Source organism: Euleptes europaea, chromosome 12 (genome assembly GCF_029931775.1).
Source record: "Euleptes europaea isolate rEulEur1 chromosome 12, rEulEur1.hap1, whole genome shotgun sequence".
NCBI lineage: Eukaryota > Metazoa > Chordata > Lepidosauria > Squamata > Sphaerodactylidae > Euleptes > Euleptes europaea.
In genome coordinates, this window is record NC_079323.1 from 5784207 (window position 1) to 5806442 (window position 22236).

Genomic DNA, 22236 nt, shown 5'->3' on the forward strand with positions numbered 1-22236 from the left:
CTTCCATAGGCAACGTCCTCCAAATCTACAGGAAGTTCCCAGGCCGGAATGGGCAACCTTACTCCACAGTGGTCTAGCCATCTATGCTGCAGATTGGAAAGCGCTATCCGGGAACTCGTGGCCCATAATGCCACACTCTCCGGTTGTTGCTCACCCGCAAGACAACAGCCAGTATGGTCTAGTGGTCAGATCTGGAGGACCCAGGTTCAACTCCCAGCTCTGGCCTCGAAGCTTGCTGGGTGACCTTGGGTCAGTACATCCCCATCCCCCCGTCCCCTGCCACTCTCAGCAGCAGAAAAGCAGGTTATGAATAAATGATGTCAACACTAAAAATTACAGGGAAATGTTTTTGCTTGTTCATTTATTGCAGAAGCCAATTAAAAGGATGTTATTCACTTGGAAATGTTATTTAATGAATGAATCAAAGTTTCATTCATTATACAGACTAAACATTTCCACTCCAAATTTTTATAAATATATATGTATGTATGTGTATATATAGAGCTGCATGCCTTTACCCTGTGTTGCTTGAGAACCTACGACTCAGAAGATTTTGAGGATAGCGTTGGGCCTCACAAAGTTCCCAACCTCCAGGTGAAGCCTGGGGACTGCACAGAATCATAATTTATCTCCATACTGCAGAAATCAGCTCTGGGGAGCAGACTATATGGCATTATACCCTACTGAGTCCCTCCTAGAGGTGCCAGCCTCCAGGTGGGACCTGAGGACCCTTCAGCGTTACAGCTCATCTCCAGACTACAGAGATAAGCTCCCCTGGAGAAAGTAGGTGCTTTGGAGGGTGGGCTCTATGGCATTAGACCCTGCTGAGGTCCCTCCCCTCCTCAAACCGCCTCCTCCCCAGGCTCCACCACCCCCAAATCTCCAGGAATTTCCCAACCCAGAGCTGGCAACCCCAGTGAAGGCAAACACAACGTCAAACCACCCACTATTCCATGCGAAAAGGAATCTAGTAACCAAAAGTCGCATCGAATGGCCACACTATAGTACTACTCAGTATCAAAACATATACACAAAATTCATTCTAAACCATTAATGGTGCTGGCTAGCTGCCAACTCCCGGGTATCAGTTCACAGAGTCTTAAGAGTTACAGCTACAAGCAACGGGGAGCGTTTAGAGCAGCGTCACAACATCCAGCCCGTTCGTCAAAGCCAGAAACCAGTCCAGTACTTGCCAGTCAGCGTCACACTTCATTGTCCAGGTAAGTCAGTCCAAGGTCAAGGGTTTCGGAGGTCCAGGTAGCCGGCCCAAGGTGTCAGGTCACGGAGAGCCGTCCAGGCGTAGGGGTCAGCATGTTGCCCAGGTATGCACTGCGTTGCTTCCTCGGCTCTGGCCTGCTCAGCTGCTGCTTTTCTGGCATACTGATTACCTGTCAATCCTCCTGCGAGGACTCGCTATCATGCCGCTAATGCTGGTAGGCTTCCAGCCGGGCACTGTGTCTTTTAGCCACCAGTGCCTTTCTCTGCTGTTGCCTCCACCTGTCAGCCCTTGACGCTGCCTCAGTAGCTTGAGGGCTCACAGCTAGGCCAACAGGTCCGGGATCTGAGCGGGGTGGTGGTGGTGGTTCTGCCACAACCGACGGCAAGTCCTGAGCCTGCTCGGGAGAGCCACCAGCTTCAGGGCTGTCAGCCTCCTCGCCAGACCGTGCTGAGTCAGGCCCCACTTCAGGCTGCAAGATCAGAGGCGGCTCCAGTGGGGCTGAATTCCCCTGGTAGAGTTCCTCCTCTAAGGAGGAACCATTCCCCAGGGGCTGCCCCATGTCACTAATGTTCGATACGTGGACATCTACTAATCCTATACATATCTCAAGACTCACAAACCATAACAAACCAATACATACAGAAATCTCGAGGGTGGCATATAGCCTAAACCACACCTCATAGACTATTGTGCACATATAGAACATTAGTGGTTTAGTATGTATTTTGAATACTTGTTTTGATACTGAGTAGTACTATAGTATGGCCATTCTATGTGACTTTTTATTACTAAACCCCAATAAAGGGACAGGGATTGCGGCCTGCACTACGGTAATGCTACTTATCAGTATACTCCAGCCTAGGTAGTCTCCTGAGACCCTGGAGAGCCACTGCCGGTCTGAGTAGACAATACTGACTTTGATGGACAAAGGGTCTGATTCAGTATAAGGCAGCTTCATGTGTGTCCACTACTTAATGTACCATGTTCAAAGGCTTGTGTTGTGTTTCAGCTGTATTTAAGATTTCAGCTTGTTTTCTGATTGCTGTTGTCCAAACCCTAGTACTCTGTTCAAGTTTTTTTTTTAACCACTGGATGTGGTTAAACAAAGATGGTGAGGGGTCTGGAGACCAAGTCCTACGAGGAAAGGTTGAAGGAGCTGGGTATGTTTAGCCTGAAGACGAGAAGACTGAGAGGGGATATAATAACCATATTCAAGTACTTGAAGGGCTGTCATATAGAGGAGGGTGTTGAGTTGTTTTCTGTTGCTCAAGAAGGTCGGACCAGAACCAACGGGTTGAAATTAAATCAAAAGAGTTTCCGTCTAGACATTAGGAAGAATTTTCTAACAGAGCGGTTCCTCAGTGGAACAGGCTTCCTCGGGAGGTGGTAAGCTCTCCTTCCCTGGAAGTTTTAAAGGAAAGGTTAGATGGCCATCTGTCAGCAATGCTGATTCTGTGACCTTAGGCAGATGATGAGAGGGAGGGAATCTTGGCCATCTTCTGGTCACTAGGGGTGTGGAGGGGGGAGGTAGTTGTGAATTTCCTGCATTGTGCAGGGGGTTGGACTTGATGGCCCTGGTGGTCCCTTCCAACTCTATGATTCTATGTCCCATTCTGTTGATTGTACTGGACTCATGCTATGTAATACGCCTGGAGTCTCAGAGAGAAATTCAGACTATAAATAACCTAATAAATATAAACTCGGTTCCACAAGCCACAAGGAAAAGCTCTTTGTATGTCCAAGCTCAACGCGGTGGAGAGCCACCGTGGTGTAGTGGTTAAGAGTGGTGGTTTGGAGTGGTGGACTCTGATCTGGAGAACTGGGTTTGATTCCCCACTCCTCCACATGAGCGGTGGAGGCTAATCTGGTGAATCGGATTTGTTTCCCCGCTCCTACACACAAAGCCAGCTGGGTGACCTTGGGCTAGTCACAGTTCTGTTAAGAGCTCTCTCAGCCCCACCTACCTCACAGAGTGCCTGTTGTGGGGAGGGGAAAGGAAGGTGATTGTAAGCAGGTTTGAGTCTCCCTTAAGTGGTACAGAAAGTCGGCATATAAAAACCAACTCTTCTTCTTCAGAGGGAGAGGGAGAAAAATCAGGCTAATGCTTCTACAAGGACAGAACAGTCAAGTTATTGAAGCAAACATTTACTTTTAGAGTTGTCATCTTCCAAGTTAAGAAATTCCTGGAGATTTGGGGGTGGAGAGATTATTATTTATAGCCTACCTTTTGGCACGATGGGGACCAATTCAGCTTGCATCGTTCCAATCTGAGTGGACAATACTAATTGTGGTGGACCGATGGTCTGATTCAGTATAAGGCAATGGGAAGGGGCCACAGCTCAGTGGTAGAGCACCTGCTTGGCAGGCAGAAGGTCCCAGGTTCAATCCCTGGCATCTCCAGTTATAAAGGACAGGATATGTAAAAGAGTCCGACCTGAGACCCTGGAGAGCTGCTGCCAGTCTGAGTAGACAAATACTTACTATTGATGGATTGATAGTCTGATTCAGTATAAGGCTCAGTGGTACAGCATCTGCTTGGCATGAAGAAAGTCCCAGGTTCAATCCCTGGCATCTCCAGGTAAAGGGACTAGGGAAGTAGGTGATGTGAAAGACCTCTGCCTGAGACCCTGGAGAGCCGCTGCCGGTCTGAGTAGACAATACTGACCTTGATGGACCAAGGGTCTAATTCAACATAAGGCAACTTCCCACGTTTGTGTGTATTCACGGTTAACCAATAATGTCCATATTGCCCTAGTGAAAAATACTCCCTTTGCCCTTCCACCCTCTACACTGGACAAACAGGCCAGCCCTTGCATCAAAGATTGAATGGACATAAGTCTGACATCAGAAACCACAACATTCAGTAACCAGTGGGGGAACATTTTAACCTTCCAGGACATTCAGTTGCTGTTTTAAGAGTATCAGTTCTCTTACAAAGGGATTTCAAAGGGAGATTAGAAAGAGAGACTGCTGAATTATAACTAATTATGAAGCTCAAGACTCTGCATTCTCCTAGACTTAGTAGAGATCTGAGATTCCTGTCTAATTACCAATGCTGATTTCTCCACACCTACAACCCCTCTGCATATCACACCAGATCCAATCATGCCTGCTAATGTCATTTACTTGCTTTTGACATTTACATTGCCATTGTGAGTCTAATTCACTGTTCTCTAAAGGATAGAGGGACTCACATTCTAGCTGTGTCTGAAGAAGTGAGCTGTGGCTCACAAAAGCTCATACCCTGCCAGAAATTTTGTTAGTCTTTCAGGTGCTACTCGACTCTTGCTCATTTCTACCACTTTTCAAAAGTGAGGGAAACATTTCGGGCGACACTGAAGCCTGACTTATCTGCTCTGCCACACAACTTCCCCATTCGATCACTTTCGATCTTTCCTGGTAAACCCAATTAATCTTTATTAAAAAAAAACTTTTGAGAAGCCTTCACCGCCTGGCTGGCTTAGGCATGATGTATACTTTGGCAGGTTTGCTGAACGGGATGGTCCCTTCGATGCCATTCTCAGATGGCGGGAGAAGCTCCGCACAGTCCGCCCATGGGGCACGAGAGAACCGCGAGGGGGTTTTGTGTCTGTCGGAGCTGTACGCCAGCAGCAGCCGCACTTCGATCTGACAGGGCTCTGGGTAGAGAGGAGAAGAGACAAAACAAAAAGGAAATGGTCATCTTTACCTCTGAGCAGCTCGTACATGGGAGAGAATCACAACAGCCTGCCCCTTCCCTCTAAAACCAAGATGGCAGGTTGCTGGTTGGCTAGGTTTGGACTTTGCCAGCATTCATCCCGCTGTGGCTCTCTGGACTGGGAAGTGCAGGTCAGGCTGATCTGGCAAAAGGAAAGGAAGAGTTGCTGGACAGGGGCAGACGGGCTGGGGGAAGGCATTAACACAGCTGTCTGGAAAGGGCTCTGGTCTCTGGCTGCCAGCAAATGTCACAATGCCATTCCTTTCACACACTCATTTACATAGTAGACTGCGTTCAACATTCAGCAAAAGCTTGTCACCCTTTTAAATTAAAAAAAAAAAAGAAAAGTCCCCTGACTAGAGACTATCTAACACATTTTTATCCCAACCCAGTAACTCAGGGCGGAAAACATGGTGCAGTGTTTACTCCCCACTCCTCTACCTGAAGTCTGCGGGGTGACCGTCAGAAGGATGGTTGATGTTTATTTGGCAAGGTCTCATATGTCTTTTAATGGGGGGAGTAGAGCGCAGAGCATACGAGGTTCCAGCTTTGTGGCTTAGGTCGTTTTCTGTTTTTACAACTGCTGTTCTAATTCAATTCTTGTGCCCACGAGAAAGGGTTCGTAACCTGAAACCTGTCAAGATCTTGCTCCAGCATTTAATTTATGGTATTCTCTCGGAGATTGGCAGTTGTGAAATAGATCTTTTGGGGGGGCTTTTGCCCACTGTTCACTATGCTGGCTGGTGCTGTCCTCTTGTTTTTCCAGCTGCAGAGGGAAGCAACAGACTCCCCGAGGCTCCGGTTATTACTCAAGTGAAACCTACACCACAGAGATTACCCAGTGCAGAACAAAAGACATATTGAACGAGAAATACGGTATCCTTTACCTGTCCAGGCAGTATGCGAGAGGTACACCTGAGTAATTAATCTGTGCCTTCCTGGTCCAGGATTTCGAAAGTCAGCCAGCTTAGGGTGAATCACTTGGGACTGCCCATCAGGATATAATACCTAGAAGAGAAAGGCAGAAGGAGTAACTTCGGTCACCTCCGGTGCAACTACTGAGCATTCAAGAATTAAGGATGAAGAAGATGCAGGACCCAGCAGGATGGGACCAGAACTTGGAGGTGAGGGGGAAGATGATCGGCAGGCCTATCAGGGAGCCTAGGCAGGTGGGCCAATCAGGGAGCCTTGGCAGGCAGGTAGGGCAATAAACCTGGAAATGCAAATGCTTGTGAAGACCCTGGAGGGCCTTACAGACCAAGCCAGAATCTGCCAGGCAAAGACCCAAACCTGATTCAAAATCATTTATGGCCAGTCAGGGCGGAACTAATGGACTCCTTGAGTGGGCGGAGTTATGCATAACATAAATTCCAGTCTTCTCTTTGGATCTTCAAGTGGCTGCCACAAGGAATAGCCGAACATGGGCCAAGAGGTCTGTACAGTGCTGGTTCTAGTCCCTGGCATTCCTGAGAGGATTCACACGAGATAATGGGTATGTGTAGCCTGGAGAGGAGATGATTGAGAGGTGATGTGATAGCCATCAAGTATTTGAAAGGCTATCGTATTGAGAATGGAGCGGAGTTGTTTTCTGTTGCCCCAGAACGTCGGACCAGAACCAACAGGGTTGAAATTAAATCAAAAGAGTTTCCGTCTAAACATTAGGAAGAACTTTCTAAGAGAGCGGTTCCTCAGTGGAACAGGCTTCCTCGGGAGGTGGTGGGCTCTCCTTCCCTGGAGGTTTTTAAGCAGAGGCTAGATGGCCATCTGGCCCTGACCTGGATGGCCCAGGCTAGCCTGATCTCAGAAGCTAAGCAGGGTCAGCCCTGGTTAGTATTTGGATGGGAGACCACCAAGGAATACCAGGGCTGCTATGCAGAGGAAGGCACTGACAAACCACCTCTGTTAGTCTCTTGCCATGAAAACCCCAAAAGGGGTTGCCATAAGTCGGCTGCGACTTGAAGGCACTTTACACACACAGATGGCCATCTAACAGCAAGGCTGAATTCTGTGAACTTAGGCAGATTGTGAAAAGGAGGACAGAAAGGGATGCTGCCTCTTCAGAGTCCTGCTCGAGGTGGCTTACAATTAAAAAAAAAAAAACACAGTATAAAACACAAGCCACTAAAAAATACAATGGTGGATCAGAGAGAAAAGCAGCAATTTTAAGGAATCTCAGTTTTGGTGGCCACCAGCATCAATTGAGAGTAGGGATGCCCTACCTCCAGATGGTGGCTGGCGATCTCCCGCTATTACAACTGATCTCCAGGCAACAGAGATCAGTTCCTCTGGAGAGAATGGCCGCTTTTGAAGGTGGACTCTATGGCATTATACCCATCGAAGTCCCTCCCCTCAACAAACCCCACCCTCCTCAGGCTCCACCCCCAAAATCTCCAGGTATTTCCCAAATTGTAGCTGGCAACCCTAGTTGAGAGGTACATCTCTGACGTGATGCACAGTGTAAGAACTCACGAACATGAGTTTAAGGGCTTGTGTCAGGGAAGACAGCCATTGATAGGTCTATTGGCCATGTAGGCAAAAGGGAAACCCCATGTGCAGAGGTAGTATGCCCTTTAATCCAGTTGTTGGGGGAGGGGAAAAACAGGGCAAAGGTCCATCTTTCATCAGTTCACCATCTGCATGCTCTCCTTACGAGTGCCCAGAAAAATCTGGGAAAGTGGACCTTACATCTCTCGGGCAAGCGTCTCCTTCGGTTCTTCGCTCCGTTACCTGAACTTTAACTGTGTTCTGAGGATCCTGCACGTGTTCCAGAGTTGCGTCGACGTCCAAGGCAACAACCAACCCCGATGTGAATCGCAGCGGGTTGTCCGACTCTCCCGCTGGTTCGATAATGGTGGCCGTCGCTCGGTGGATCTGCGGAAAGAAGGGAGCAACGGCAGTCAACCTGAGGCAAAGTCCGACAGTCCTCTTGAAATTCTGTCTTTTGGTAAACGGCGGTAGACCGTCTGCAGCACAGGTACCAAAACATTCTCAAAGTTATTTGAGCAGGAATCGCTGCAGGAAGCCTAAACCCAAAGAGGACAGCAGCAGAAGCAGATGCAGAAGAAGCAGCAGAAGATTCTTCATCATCGAACTGGCTTACAATCACCTTCCCTTCCCACAGCAGAAACCCTATGAGGTAGGTGGGGCTGAGAGAGTGTGACTAGCCCAAGGTTACCCAGCTGGCTTCATGTTTAAGAGTGGGGAGACAAATCCAGTTCACCAGATTAGCCTCCACCGCTCATGTGGAGGAGCGGGGAATCAAACCCGGTTCTCTAGATCAGAGTCCACCACTCCAAACCACTGATCTTAACCCACTACAGCTGGCTCTCTGACCCTCCTCGAGCAAGAAGTACCGTAACACACAAAAGGCACAAAACGTGAGGGCAGGTGAATTTAAAATCTGTATTAGAGCCACCCAGGAAGTATGAAGACTACTTCCTTAGACCTGGAGTGTACAGCTGGTAATCTTGTGGACCACATCTGGCCCATCTTGAACTTTACAGACTTTACCACTCCTCCCTAAGCCACACAGAAGCGCACGTAAAAACCCGGTCTGTTCCTTCTGGGCATCCGCTGAGTCAGAAGATGAGCTCTGCTCTGCGTTTGCAGAAGCATCGCTTCTGGCTCAACAGCACAACCAGATGCCGACGTCTTCCGACTGTGGGGCCAGATTTCTTTCTCAGCCCCAGTTATGGCTTTGCTGGGGGTCCTCTGGTTTTTGAGCAGCTCAGTCAAGGAAGATCTGCCTCCTCAGCTTGAAGAAGTTGGCTGTACTGATCTTAAATCCTGAGTTTCTGCCTTGAAATGGTTGATTTTAAAAGTCTCTAACTAGCCAGTTAAGCTGTCAATGAAGTCTTTTTAATCATTTAGCTGCTTGAATCTGCTTTATGTAGCTATTCCACAGCAAACATTTTCAATAAAAGAACATAAACATCCGCCAACTCATTTTGAAAAATTGGCTGGGGCAGAAATTGCATTAGGTACAAACGACTCCCAGTTTTCATTGCTAAAAAGTTGTCCTGATAGAGTATAGCAAATCCTCTGTGGTCCCCGAAGTAGTTAATGAGACGTTTTGATGAGAAGTTTTATGTTTTGCTCCATTAACCTGTATTACAGTGGGGAGAAATGTCTCTTTCTTTCTTCTTTCTTTTTGGCTTGGAAAGGGATTGTTACAAATGAATCTGTGCTTGGTTAAATTCACTCCATCTGAACGTACGAGTTCGGCTTGAAATTTTCTTGTAGCCGCACAAGCTACCCTAATGGGCTAGTGAATATCAGAGGTCTATTTGCAAAAGCCAATTGAGAGAAATACTTTCATCTGTATTATGGCTCTAAAACATCATGACTGTGTATTGTATTATTTGATAGATCCTGCTACTAATGAAAAGCTCACAAAAACTCCCTGCCAATAAAAATGTATTACATTAGGGTGAAAAGTTTAAACTTAACTCTTCACATACTGCTTTTCTCCCTGTGCTACTTTTTCAGTTTTAGGGAATTAATTGTGTAGGGCAGGGGTCTTCAGCCTTTTTGACCCTGATGACCCATTGGAATTTTGAGAGAATAGCCCTCCCTCATAATACCAGAGCGTGGGGTCATCTGTGGAAGATGGAGGATGAGAGATTCAAAACAGATCAAAGGAAGTATTCACACAATGCAGTTAAACTGTGGAACTCCCTGCCCTAGGAAGTGGTGATGGCTGCCAACTTGGAAGGCTTTAAGAGAGGAGTGGACATGTTCATGAAGAGAGGGCTATCCATGGCTACTAGTCAAAATGGAGACTAGTCATGATGCACACCTATTCTCTCCAGGATCAGAGGAGCATGCCGAATATATTAGATGCTTAGGAACACAGGCAGGAGAATGCTGCTGAAGTCATCTTGTTTGTGGTTCTTCCTAGAGGCCCCTGTTTGGCCACTGTGTGAACAGACTGTTGGACTTAATGGGCATTGGTCTGATCCAGCATAGCCTTTCTTATGTTCTTATGAGAGGGGGGTGGTGAGCACCACCTCAAAATGTCACAGGAGGTGGAGCTGAACCCAATTCACCAGAATCTGGATAACCCAATTTACCAGATTAGCGTCCGCCGCTCACATGGAGGAGTAGGGAATCAAACCTGGTTCTCCAGATTAGAGTCCACCACTCCAAACCACTACACCACGCTGGCTCCCAAATTCAATCCCTCGCATCACCAGTCCAAAGATCACAGGGAACAGGATCGAGAAATACCTTTCCCTGCCTGAGATCCTGGTTTCTCTCCCATTGAGATCTGGGCTTAGGTCACTAGGTAAGCTTTGCATGCAGAGGGTCCGAGGTGAAAGGAACAGTGGAAAGACACTGTTGGAGGTCTCGGAGAGCTATTACAAATCTGAGTGGACAAACTGGGCCCAATGGCACAAAGAGGCATCGGAGGAGGTACTCACCTTCTCCGGGAGTGGGAGGCGAAGGAAGCTACTCTGCCGCAACACCGTCTGAAGGATCTTGACAACTTCAGAAGGTTTGGAGGTCACCAGCCGGGGCATCAGATCTAAGAGCTTGTCCACAAAACTGTCTTGCATGTGAGGGAGCTCAGCGATAAAACACCTGCAGAGGAGTGAGCGAGCATCACAGAGAGGGGGCATCAGGATTCTCTCACTCTCTCATGCACACAAAAATGAGAAGCTCCCCAACTTTTGCCATGGAGGAAGGAAAACACCCGCCTGAATTAACCAGAACAGCAAAAACCAAAATGTGTTTCCAAGCAGGGCTGCAAAATTTGCAACGAATCAACAAAGAAGAAGAGTTGGTTTTTATATGCCGACTTCCTCTACCACTTAAGGAAGAATCAAACCGGCTTACAATCTCCTTCCCTTCCTCTCCCCACAGCAGACACCTTGTGAGGTAGGTGGGGCTGAGAGACCTCTTAAGAGAACTGTAACTAGCCCAAGGTCACCCAGCTGGCTTCATGTGGAGGAGTGGGGAAACCAACCTGGTTCACCAGATTAGCCTCCGCTGCTCATGTGGAGGAGTGGAAACCCGGTTCTCCAGATCAGACTCCACCGCTCCAAACCACCGCTCTTAACCATTACACCTTGCTGTCTCTCTTAACCACTACACCATGCTGGAGCTGTTCCTGTTGGCAGCAGAGGATAGGACTCGCAATAATGGGTTGAAATTATGGGTGGAGATGTACTGGCTGGATAGTAGGAAAACTACTTTTACAGTAAGAGTTGTTCAACAGTGGAATTGGCTGCCAAGGGGGGTGGTGAGCTCCCCCTCACTGGCAGTCTTCTAGCAGGCTGATCCTGCATTGAGCAGGGGGTTGGACTAGATGGTCTGTATGGTCTCTTTCAACTCTGTGATTCTATATATATAAAATACAATCCCTTTAATAAAAGAACCCGAGAGAGCTCAAAGGGGGGGAAAACACACATACCTCTGAAAAGAGTCCACTTCTTGTAAAAACTTCTCACACATTCCAAAGAGAGGTTCTGCCCTGGTAATAAAGGTAAAATAACTGCTGTATTTACAAAGGCTTTTAAAGTTTTCCATCGCAGTTCCTTTGGATATGGTGTGTACATGTGCAACACAACCTCTCTCCCCCTCTGCTCCAGCAACGCCATGCTCAGTTTGAGACGGATGAGCAGACGCTGGAACGGAACATAAGAAAACTTCCTGACACCGAGACAGAACGTTGACCCATCCAGCCCAGCTCTGTCTTGTCTCTCCCAGATCAGGATCGAATCACTGCACTGCCTCTGCTTCATTGATAGCACCAATCTATTGGTTGCTCAGTAAAGCAACTTTTTGGACCTCACACAGTTAGCTACTAGAACTCAGGGACATCCAATGAAGCAGAAGGGGTAGCAGATCCAGGATGGACAAAAGGAAATATCTCTTTACACAGAAAGTGATTAAAATGTGGAATTTGCTGCCAGAGGATGTAGTGATGGCCAGAGGCACAGACGGCTTTAAAAGGAGATTAGGCAAATTCATGGAGAACAGTTCTACCAGTGGCTACTAGCTGTGGTGACTAAAGGGAACCTCCATGGCCAGAGGCAGTCAACCTCAGAATCCCAGTGCCTTGAGGTAACAGGGGAAGGCCTCAGCTTCTATGCCCTGCTGTAGGCCCTCCAGAGGAACTGGTTGGCCATTGTGTGAGACACGATGCTGGACTGGATGGACCCTCACTGGTCTGATCCAGCAGGGCTCTTCTTAGGTTCTTATCAGGGGAAGGCCTCGGCCTCTGTGCCCTGTTGTTGGCCCTCCAGAGGAACTGGTTGGCCACTGCGTGAGACACGATGCTGGACTATCAGATGGACCACTGATCTGATCCAGCAGGGCTCTTTGTTATGTTATGATCTACTCTTTCCCGCAAGTTCCTGCTGCCTCGCAGGGCCTGGACACAACTCTTACCCTCTCGAAGTCCGCGCCGTCACGATAAGCTGCAACGCTTTCGCCTGCAGCCTCATGTGGTGGATAATGACCACCTGCCTGTGTTCGACGCCGCTGTACATGAACTCCATCTTGTAGGTTTCTTCCATGATCTAGACAACAAGCAGCATGTTCTTAAGGTGGGCAGATTGGGCTACTGGTGTAAGAGTCTAGTTTTTAAAACCAAAGGGCTTTTTAAAGATCTGTACCTTTACTGCAAAAAAAAAAAATCCCTTATGTGACTAGTCTGACACACTGCAGCACACACACACCCTCTATAATAGCGTCTTTAAGAAACCCAACTGCTACTGCGATGCTCCACCAGTTCCCGTGTAATGCTTTTGAAAAAAACCAGAAAATTAGAACAGATGGATCCGGAGATATTCCACTACATTCCACTACAGAGTGGGGGAAAAAATTAGAAAATTAAAATAGATGGATCCGGATCTGGAGATATAGTGGGACTCTCTGGCCAGTTCCACTACCAGCAGAAAGAGACCTCCCAAAATGCAAGAGACTCTTGTGGCAGGGGAAGGTTTCTTCCACCAAAAAGCACCTCCTCTAATGGAAAGCATCTACAGAATGTGAGCCACATTCTTCAACCTGCCCTTTAAACCAAGAGGCAAAAAAATAAACAAAAAACCATAAAGGCTCCAGAAACCTCATCGCTGGCAAAGAAATGCTACTGGTATCTGCCGCTTTTAGAACATTCACATAAACAACAAATTCAAGCAAGTTTAAACAGCAGTTTTGGAGATTAGGCACAAGAACCGTTCAGGGGTGCAGCGGGGACAGAATTCACTGGAAACACGGAAGCATTCAAGACCCTGGCTCAGAAAGCCCCATAACTCCTCTTTTCCCTCAGGAATTCCAGTATTGGAGGCTCCGGAATAATTTCTTCTTCCTCCTCGATATTGAGCTTTCCGCCTTCTGCAGGCCAGCACCACGTTCTGGAGGAAAGGAGGCCTGGCCAAGAGAGGCCTGGAGGAAAGGAGGCCTGGCCTCACCGAAACGCCTGCTTGGGCTCCCCCACCCCTTCGCTGTCTTACCTGTTTCGCTGCAGCGGATGCCAGGGCGTTCTGTTTCAGGTACAGCGGTGCGGCCACGTTCCACAGCTTCTCCTGAAGCGCCTGCAAGAGACACCCCAACACCTTCGCAGCTCGTTCAGGTAAAATAAGAAAGGAGTCACTCGCCAGGCCCTCAGGGCCAGGCCATCGCCAGCTTGGCCAGGGATCCTGGAGGGGTTTTCTTCTGGGCATGCAGTAGGGATCACTGGGTGTGTGTGTGGGGGGGAGAATTTCCGGAATTTGCAGGGGGTTGGACTAGATGACCCTGGTGGTCGCTTCCCACTTTATGATTCTGACTTAGCTGCAACTTGACAGCGCTTTACACACACACACAATAAAACTGCGAGCCTCCAACTTCTTTGCTGTTCTTAAGAAGTACAAATTGGCAATTTCTCACTCAGCAAATACACAAGGCCTTCTCTTTTTAGAAAATCAGTCAAGCTTCACTGCCTCGGAACCGCTTACGCATTATTCACGCCCCACACCTAAGGACAGGGAAAGACTAGCACTCTCTGGAACATGCGCGCTTCAAAACATGCGCCAGCAAACGCAGTCGCGCGGCCTGGGTCATTCATCAGGAGGAAGGCATACCTTAATAAGCAGCAACTGACACCGGAGGTAAGCAGCGGAGAAGTCCGCCATCCCCGCCAATTCGGACTGGAGCTCTCCGAACCTCTGAAGGTCCCTTGGACAAAGAAGGGGGGGGGAGAAATACCAAGAGAGGGTCAAACTCAAGCTATCTTTCCAAGTTACAAACCCCTGATTTTACTCGGCCTCTGGGTGTGTATTAAGTGCCGTCAAGTCGCTTCTGACTCATTGTGACCCTATGAATCAATGTCTTCCAAAATGTCCTATCATCAACAGCCTTGCTCAGATCTTGCAAACTGAGGGCCGTGGCTTCCTTTACAGAGTCAATCCATCTCTTCTTGGGTCTTCTTTTCCTGCTGCCTTCCACTTTTCCTAGCATGACTGTCTTTTCCAGTGACTCTTCTCTTCTCATAATGTGACCAAAGTACAATAGCCTCAGTTTAGTCATTTTACCCAGAGATGGGGTGTTTACCGGGGACTCTCCCCCTCCCATAGGGTTGCCAGGTCCACCACCGGCAGGAGGTTTTTGGGGTGGAGCCTGAGGAGGGCAGGGTTTGGGGAGGGATACTTATTCTCTTGATACTTATGGGCCAAGTATTCCCCTTCTCCTAATCCAAACTGGCATTTCTGCACTTTAACAGTGGAGAATGAGTTGCAAGTACATTCCCCGAGGCAGAGAATGAAAGGGAAGCCTGTTTCCTGAAGCCTTACCGGATAGTGAATTCCAGCAGCTCCTGGGTGCCCTGCGGGTCTAAGTGCTGAAGGTTGAAAACTCTCTCCAGGCTCTGCTGCAGGAACTCCTGCGAAGGATCTTCCTGGAGAGCGCAAGTGGCCAAAACAGGTGAGGACGCCAGTTTTTTCCCAGGCAACTAAGCAGAGAGAGAGGAGGATGCATGAGAGCCAGCATGGTGTAGAGGTTAGAGTGTCAGACCAGGATCTGGGAAACCCAGGTTCAAATCATCTGCCACGGAATTTATTTATTCAACTTTTATGCCGCCCTTTCCCAACTTTCAGGTCAGTTGCAGAGTGGCTTACGATAATTCCAACACAGTTAAAAACCCCAACGATTTACAATTTAAAATCACATTATTTCTTTAAAATTCCAAAGTTGCCCTAAAACCAAATAATACCGTAACAGCAAGGCGGAAATTGTCGCTGTACTTAACCAGAGGCCTGGCGGAACCTCTTGGGTCTTACAGGCCCTGAGGAATTGCTTGAGTGAAGCCTGCTGGGTGACCCATGGGCCAGTCGCGCACTAACTTTCCTCCCACTTATGGGGCTGTTCCACTGGAGAAAAATCCCCTTACGTTGGAAGAAGCCTCCTTAAGCCAGGGGAAGGTTTCTAACTTTGCTGAATGGATTGTCAGGCTACAGGGTACATAAGACTTGCCCTGCTATACAGACCAAGGCCCATCAAGACCAGCGGTCTGTTCCCACAGTGGCCAACCAGGGGCCTCTAGGAAGCCCACAAGCAAGACGACTGCAGCAGCACCATCCTGCCTGTGTTCCACAGCACCTAACAGAATAGGAATGATCCTCTGATCCTGGAGAGAATAGGTATGCATCATGACTGGTATCCATTTTGACTAGTAGCCACTGACAGCCCCATCCATAAGAACGTAAGAAAGGCCCTGCTGGATCAGACCAAGGCCCATCAAGTCCAGCAGTCTGTTCACACAGGGGCCAAAGACGTGCCTCCAGGAAGCCCACAAACAAGGCGACTGCAGAAGCATTGTCTTGCCTGTGTTCCATAGCACCTAATATAATAGGCATGTTCCTCTAACCCTGGAGTGAGTAATCATCATGCATTTCCAAGGGATTACAAAGAATGGTGATTTCGCTGCATAAAAACTCTGTTGGGAAAAATCAACATAACCAATTAGATGGGAGGGGGGAACTGAGTGAGCGCAGATACTTTTTGCACTATTTGGAATCCATTTTCATCTTTTGCCAGCCGACATTCAGCTCTTCAACCTCCATTTAATACTAGGAACTTCAGGAAAGACGTGACCTAATAAACAATGCAGGTTCAGGAAACAAATCTGCAAAAATCATTTTGTTATTAAACTGTAAAAGTATACGTATAACAATCATTGTAAATATTTTTTCTCTGTTTTCTCCTCCTAAAAATCCCTCTTGTTGGTTATGTTTTGTTAAAGCATGGCTATACGTATTTGAAGTCTAACGGAGTAATAAGTTTTTTAAAAATTAAAACTTACTCTCAAAGGAGGTACAAGGTGACAGAGACTGTCCCGAAGGTAAGCGTAGTGCCTAAACGTGTGATCTGAGAAGAGGGCTGGCATCGTCGGGCACGATTTGGCAGCGTTGAAAATGAGAACCAACACGGCAATATCTGAGTGGAAAGTTCAGGAAAATGAGGATCCCTCCTGAACAACTAACAAGGCTTTGTAAATATCCCTCCGGAGAGGATATACTCCAAGGAGTAGCTGGAATGAGTTACAAGCCAGTGTTTGTAACTAACTACAGAATACAAGCCACATAGCGGTGCAGAGATTCCTTGGGCCATGTCTACACTACAGGCTCCAGCCAATTTAATTGCATGGGCACCTCTTATTCCCTCTGCACAATTCTAGAAAATCAGGAGTGCAGAGTCTCTTACAGAGGATCACCACTACCCTTACAAGTCAGACACTTCTCAGGTTTCTTTAGAGCAGTCACACCGTTTAAATGGTAACGGCTTCCTCTTTAAGTTTCTCATGTATCAAAATTAATAACTTCCATTTGCTCATATAGAGAAAGGTAAAATAGGGACTTTGGGGACAGGGCTGCAGTACAAACATACTAGTGGGGACTTGTGGGGGGGGGAGAATCTCACTTTCCTCACCCTCGCAATATCAACTTTGCCTTCCCATGGAAAGCCATGGAGAGGGGCTGTGGCTCAGTGGTAGAGCATCAGCTCAGCATGCAGAAGGTCCCAGGTTCAATCCCTGACATCTCCAGTTAAAAGGACCAAGCAGGAGGTGATGTGAAAGACCTCCGCCTGAGATCTTGGAAAGCCATGGAGAGGGGCTGTGGCTCAGAGGGAGAGGCTCTGCTCGGCATGCAGGAGGTCCCAGGTTCAATCCCCGGCATCTCCAGTTAAAAGGACCAGGCAGTTGGTGATGTGAATAGACCTCAGCCTGAGACCCTGGAGACCCACAGCCAGTCTATTTCCTTAAATGTTAAGGGAGCCTAAGAGATTGAATAGCCCTCGAGACGTCTGAAGGCACACACGGGACAACCCTGAAAGCGGATCTAAGCGACAACCCCAAGTCCACCATATTTTTCTCTTTTCAGAAAGAATAAGGGTAACCTTAAAAAACCAGAAAAAAGATACAAGCTGGGTCATCCATGTCAGGTTCTGGGGTATCAAAGAAAGGGTGGGTCCCCAGCAGTTCAGGAACGAGTGGAAGCACCAGCGTGGGATGCCTGCCCCCCAGGAACTTCAGGCACCTGCAAAGACACAGCAGTAAGACCAGCGAGCCTCTGAAATCTGCAAATAAAGGGTCGTGTTCGTGATAACCCATAAACAAAAGAGCTGCGATTGAACCGATGACACTTACTTCCAGATGGAGTCCCGGTCGGTGGGGTACTTAGCGAGGTTTTTCAGGAGCTCCACCAGGGCGAGGTGGATTCCTTCTTTCGTCGAGACATTGGTGCAACACAGCACCTCGTGGAGAGCCTCCCGTATATCTCGGGAAGAATCCTAAGGCAGAGACACACAAAAGGAACGTTTGTGTCTGTGAAGACAAGCAACTCCTACAATGGACATAAGAACATAAGAAAGGCCCTGCTGGATCAGACCAAGACCCATCAAGTCCAGCAGTCTGTTCACCCAGTGGCCAACCAAATGCCTCTAGGAAGCCCAAAAGCAAGACGACTGCAGCAGCATTGTCCTGCCTGTGTTCCACAGCACCTAATACAATAGGCATGCTCCTCTGATCCAGGAGAGAATAGGCATGCATCATGACTAGAGAAAGGTGGTCAGTGACAGAACCGTGCTGGGGCGTTTGCATATAAAAACCAACTCTTCTTCTATAAATAAAATTAAATAAATCCCCATTTCTTCCCCTATTTTTGAATTACAGTAGCCATCACTTGCTGCCAACATCCATATCAGGCAGCTATCGTTGGTGCCAACCTTCAAACCACGGTTTGCAAAGTAACTTCCAACCACTAACTGTGCTTTGCTAGAGCAACCTAGAAATGTAAAGAGCCAGGGTGGTGTAGTGGTTAAGAGGGATAGACTCTAATCTGGAGAACCGGGTTGGTTTCCCCCCTCCTCCACATGAAGCCAGCTGGGTGACCTTGGTCTAGTCACAGTTCTCTCTGAACTCTCTCAGCCCCACCTACCTCACAAGGTGTCTGTTGTGGGGAAGGGAAGGTGATTGTAAGCCAGTTTTATTCTCCTTAAAAGATAAAGTCAGCATATAAAAACCAACTCTTCTTCTAGAAAGTGAGGTTGAAGGAGGGACAATATAGGCACATGGCATGTTCCACACCTCTGTATATGAATCCAACCTTAGATTGTAAACAAATGTGTAGTAATTACATAAGTTAAGTTGCAAAATGTTATCTCCTAAGAAGATAAATAGACACAGGTCTCTTTACTCCCACTTTTGGTATGAAGAGTGTATTGAGCTCCAGTAGAGGTTGCTGCTAATTGGACTCATTTCAGCATTTATGTTAGATTTCGCTGTTTATTATTGTTACATTTATGTCACATGTTTAGTTCATGGTTCTGTTATATTTATATTATTTATATTATTTATATTTATATTATATCTTCTTAGGAAATAACATTTTGCCACTTAACTTATGTAATTACTACACATTTGTTTACAATCTAACATTGGAAAATATCATTGGTCACAGTTGCTGTATTTTTATGATACCGTTTTGTGATTGCAGCACAAGGATTTTTTTTGTTCGTTTATTAATCCAACCTGGCAGGAAGTGGGGGGGGGAGAAGAGCCACAGGCCAGGGAGCCAGAGAGGGAAAGCCTCAACTCCTACAATGACAATTCTTGGTCTAACCACAACCAGGGACTCGCTTCCGAGAGGGGAAAAACTCGCCTCCAAGACCCCCAGCACGGTGTCCAGCTGGTCCTCTCGGAGCGTGATGTTGTTGGAAATCTTCCTCATGGTGTGGATCGACTGCAGCCGCACCTCTTCGATTTCGTCGTTGAACATGTCAACCAGGAAGTCGAGGCACTTCTCCGCGAAGGAGGGCGAAGACTGGGCCAGCATGCAAAGGGCTTCCACGGCCGCGATCCGGACCTCTGAAAGCAGGACGGGAAGGCAAAACACGACATTGAGGAATGAAGCTGATGTGAAGGGAAGTGGGGAATCAGAATTTGTCAGACTCTTTGGCCCCAAGGACAGCTGGTGCGGGCTATTTTCTACCCCAGGGGTGCCCAATGTGGTGGCCATGGGTTCTATGGTGCCTGCCAATACCTGTCTGCTGCTGAGAACCAGCGTAGTGTAGTGGTTAAGAGCAGGGGTTTGGAGCGGTGGACTCTGATCTGGAGAACTGGGTTTGATTCCCCACTCCTCCATATGAGTGGCGGACACTAATGTGGTGAACTGGGTTGGTTTCCCCACTCCTCCACACAAAGCCAGCTGGGTGTGACCTTGGGCCAGTCGTAGCTCTCTCTCTCTCTCCGAAGAAGAAGAGTTGGTTTTTATATGCTGACTTTCTCTACCTTTTTCAAGGAGATTCAAACCGGCTTACAATCGCCTTCCCTTCCTCTCCCCACAACAAACACCTTGTGAGAGAGAACTGTGGCTAGCCAAAGGTCACCCAGCAGGCTTCATGTGGAGGAGCGGGAAATTGAACCCGGTTCTCCAGATCAGAGTCCGCCGCTCCAAACCACCTCTCTTAAACCACAACACCACGCTGGCTCTCAGAACTCTCTCAGTCCTACCTACCTCACAAGGTGCCTGTTGTGAGGAGGGGAAGGGAAGGCGATTGTAAGCCGCTCTGAGACTCCTTACAGGTAGAGAAAAGCAGGGTCTAAAAATAAACTCTTCTTCTAATATGGTACACCCAGGCGGGGCAGCTTTTAAAGGGCACAGCTGAGATATTACAGACATTTGTGTCTATTTTTGAAGCTATTTTGACGCTAGTGTGATACTATAACAAAGGGAATGGAAGAAGAAGAAGAGTTGGTTTTTATATGCTGACTTTCTCTACTACTTAAGGGAAACTCAAACTGGCTCACAATCCCCTTCCCCTCCCCACAACAGACACCCTGTGAGGTAGGTGGGGCTGAGAGAGCACGACTGGCCCAAGGTCACCCAGCTGGCTACGTGTGGAGGGGTGACGAAACAAATCCAGTTCACCAGATTAGCCTCCGCCGCTCATGTGGAGGAGTGGGGAATCAAACCCAGTTCTCCAGATCAGACTCCACCGCTCCAAACCACCGCTCTTAACCACTACACCATGCTGGCTTCCTGTTTTTCTCTTCCATTTAAAAACCCTTTGGATTTGATTTACTTAAAAAGTTTGTATGCCAGCTTTCCACCCAAGTAAGGTACAAAGTAGTGCAAACTACAATATACATTCAGGCAAATGAAAATATTTTAGATTAACGAAATGTTTGGTCATGATTCCTATGGTGATTTTTATGATGAATAGTTTAACGAGAAATGGTAATCATTTTATATCTATATGTTAGCAAATTGTTTGATATATAAACTTTAATACGAATATATATTTAGATAAATGTAAACATACTTGACTAATGAATATGCTTGTTAAATAACAGTTCGAATACTGACTATGTTTTTGAATTTATATGACCAAAACAGTGCTTTTTTATATTGGACGGTTTTCCCCTATCCCTTGCCTTTTCCTTGTATCCCCCAATTAGAATAATAAAAAAAAAAAACCTAAAAAAAAAAACACCACCGCTCTTAACCACTACACCACGCTGTAACAGAAGATATTGAAGGCCGTCGACTGTCTCCTATGCAAGAGCACCCTTTCCTCAGCAAATGTGGGTAACACGCAAATTCGCCTGGATTTAAAATTGGTATGTTAATGGGGGATAAAAGGCACGAGGTCAACATGGATTCTTGGAAGAAACTACACAAAAAAAGGCACTCAAGTGTGTCGGCAGGAGAGCTTCCACGTACCGTACATCTCGTCTTCCAGGCCATGGACGAAGGCTCCGCAAGCGCCCGATTCCATTAAGTTCACGGCCCCTGTGTCCACTTCTTCTTTGGGAGCGTCGTCCCCCCATTTCCTGCCACTCGAGAACTCCCCGGAGCTGTAAAGCTCCTTGGCTCGTTCATGGGCCGTGCGCTTCCTCTGTGGATGTCACAGATTAGCATGACAATCAGGGTTTGGAAAGACAAGAAACACAAAGCTGGAAGGGACCTCCAAGGTCATCTCGTCCAGCCCCCTGCACAATGCAGGAACTGAAGAACCTAAGAAAGGCCACGCTGGATCAGACCAAGATCCATCAAATCCAGCAGTCTGTTCACACAGTGGCCAACCAGGTGCCTCTAGGAAGACGACTGCAGCAGCACCATCCTGCCTGTGTTCCACAGCACCTAATATAATAGGTATGTTCCTCTGATCCTGGAGAGAATGGGTATGCATCATGACTCCAGGCGGGAGGGCAGCCAGCGGTAGGCCCAAGCAAACAAGGCGCCAGGGAGGCGTAGCCCACAGTTGATTGGCAAGGGAGGAAGGGAGGAAGGAAAATAGAGAAAGAGAAAAAGGGAGGGAGGGAGAAAGAGAGAGAAAGGGAAAAAGAAATGGAGGGGGAGAAAGAAAGAAAAGGATGGAGGGAGACAAAGAAAGACAGAAAAAGAGGTAGAGAAAGGAGAAAGTGACAGAAAAAGAAAAAGAGAGAAAAGCCTTCCCCCACACACACACACCTGCACACGCCGGCCCAGCGTGACCAGGCCCCAGCCTCCCCGCCTCCACACACACACGGCGGCGACCAGGCCCCAGTCTCCATACCCTCTCCCCCCCAGTCCACAAAAGCCCCCCCCAAAGCCCGATTGGCTCCCACATGCATGCTCTGCTGCTGGGAGCCGCCGGCCTCTTCCCCCCACCCCTCGCTGCTCAACAGCCGACAGGCAGCGAGAGGGGCTTACAATGTGCCGCAGCGTTCCTGCATGCCGCAGCCGTAGGGGGCAGCCTTGGGGGAAGCATCCCTCCCCCTCCCCTCTCGCAGACCAGTTGGTCGGCGAGAGGAGGTCCAAAGGGCACCGCAGCGCCCCTGTAAGCCGCGGCC

General features: G+C 47.9%; 1 protein-coding gene across 1 annotated transcript in view; it reads right to left on the reverse strand.

The window, feature by feature from the left end:
* Positions 1 to 4663: 4663 nt before the first annotated feature.
* The window catches only part of INTS4 (integrator complex subunit 4), a 30292-nt gene continuing 12719 nt past the window's right edge, over positions 4664 to 22236 (reverse strand). The window contains exons 10-23 of the mRNA XM_056858743.1: positions 21125 to 21299; positions 19061 to 19266; positions 17548 to 17690; positions 17322 to 17437; positions 16204 to 16337; positions 14696 to 14853; positions 13988 to 14081; positions 13379 to 13459; positions 12312 to 12442; positions 11332 to 11391; positions 10340 to 10499; positions 7644 to 7787; positions 5804 to 5924; positions 4664 to 4857 (exon numbers count right to left, since the gene is read on the reverse strand). Of these exons, the coding sequence (XP_056714721.1) occupies positions 4664 to 4857; positions 5804 to 5924; positions 7644 to 7787; positions 10340 to 10499; positions 11332 to 11391; positions 12312 to 12442; positions 13379 to 13459; positions 13988 to 14081; positions 14696 to 14853; positions 16204 to 16337; positions 17322 to 17437; positions 17548 to 17690; positions 19061 to 19266; positions 21125 to 21299 (1917 nt within the window). The remainder of the gene's footprint in view (positions 4858 to 5803; positions 5925 to 7643; positions 7788 to 10339; positions 10500 to 11331; positions 11392 to 12311; positions 12443 to 13378; positions 13460 to 13987; positions 14082 to 14695; positions 14854 to 16203; positions 16338 to 17321; positions 17438 to 17547; positions 17691 to 19060; positions 19267 to 21124; positions 21300 to 22236) is intronic.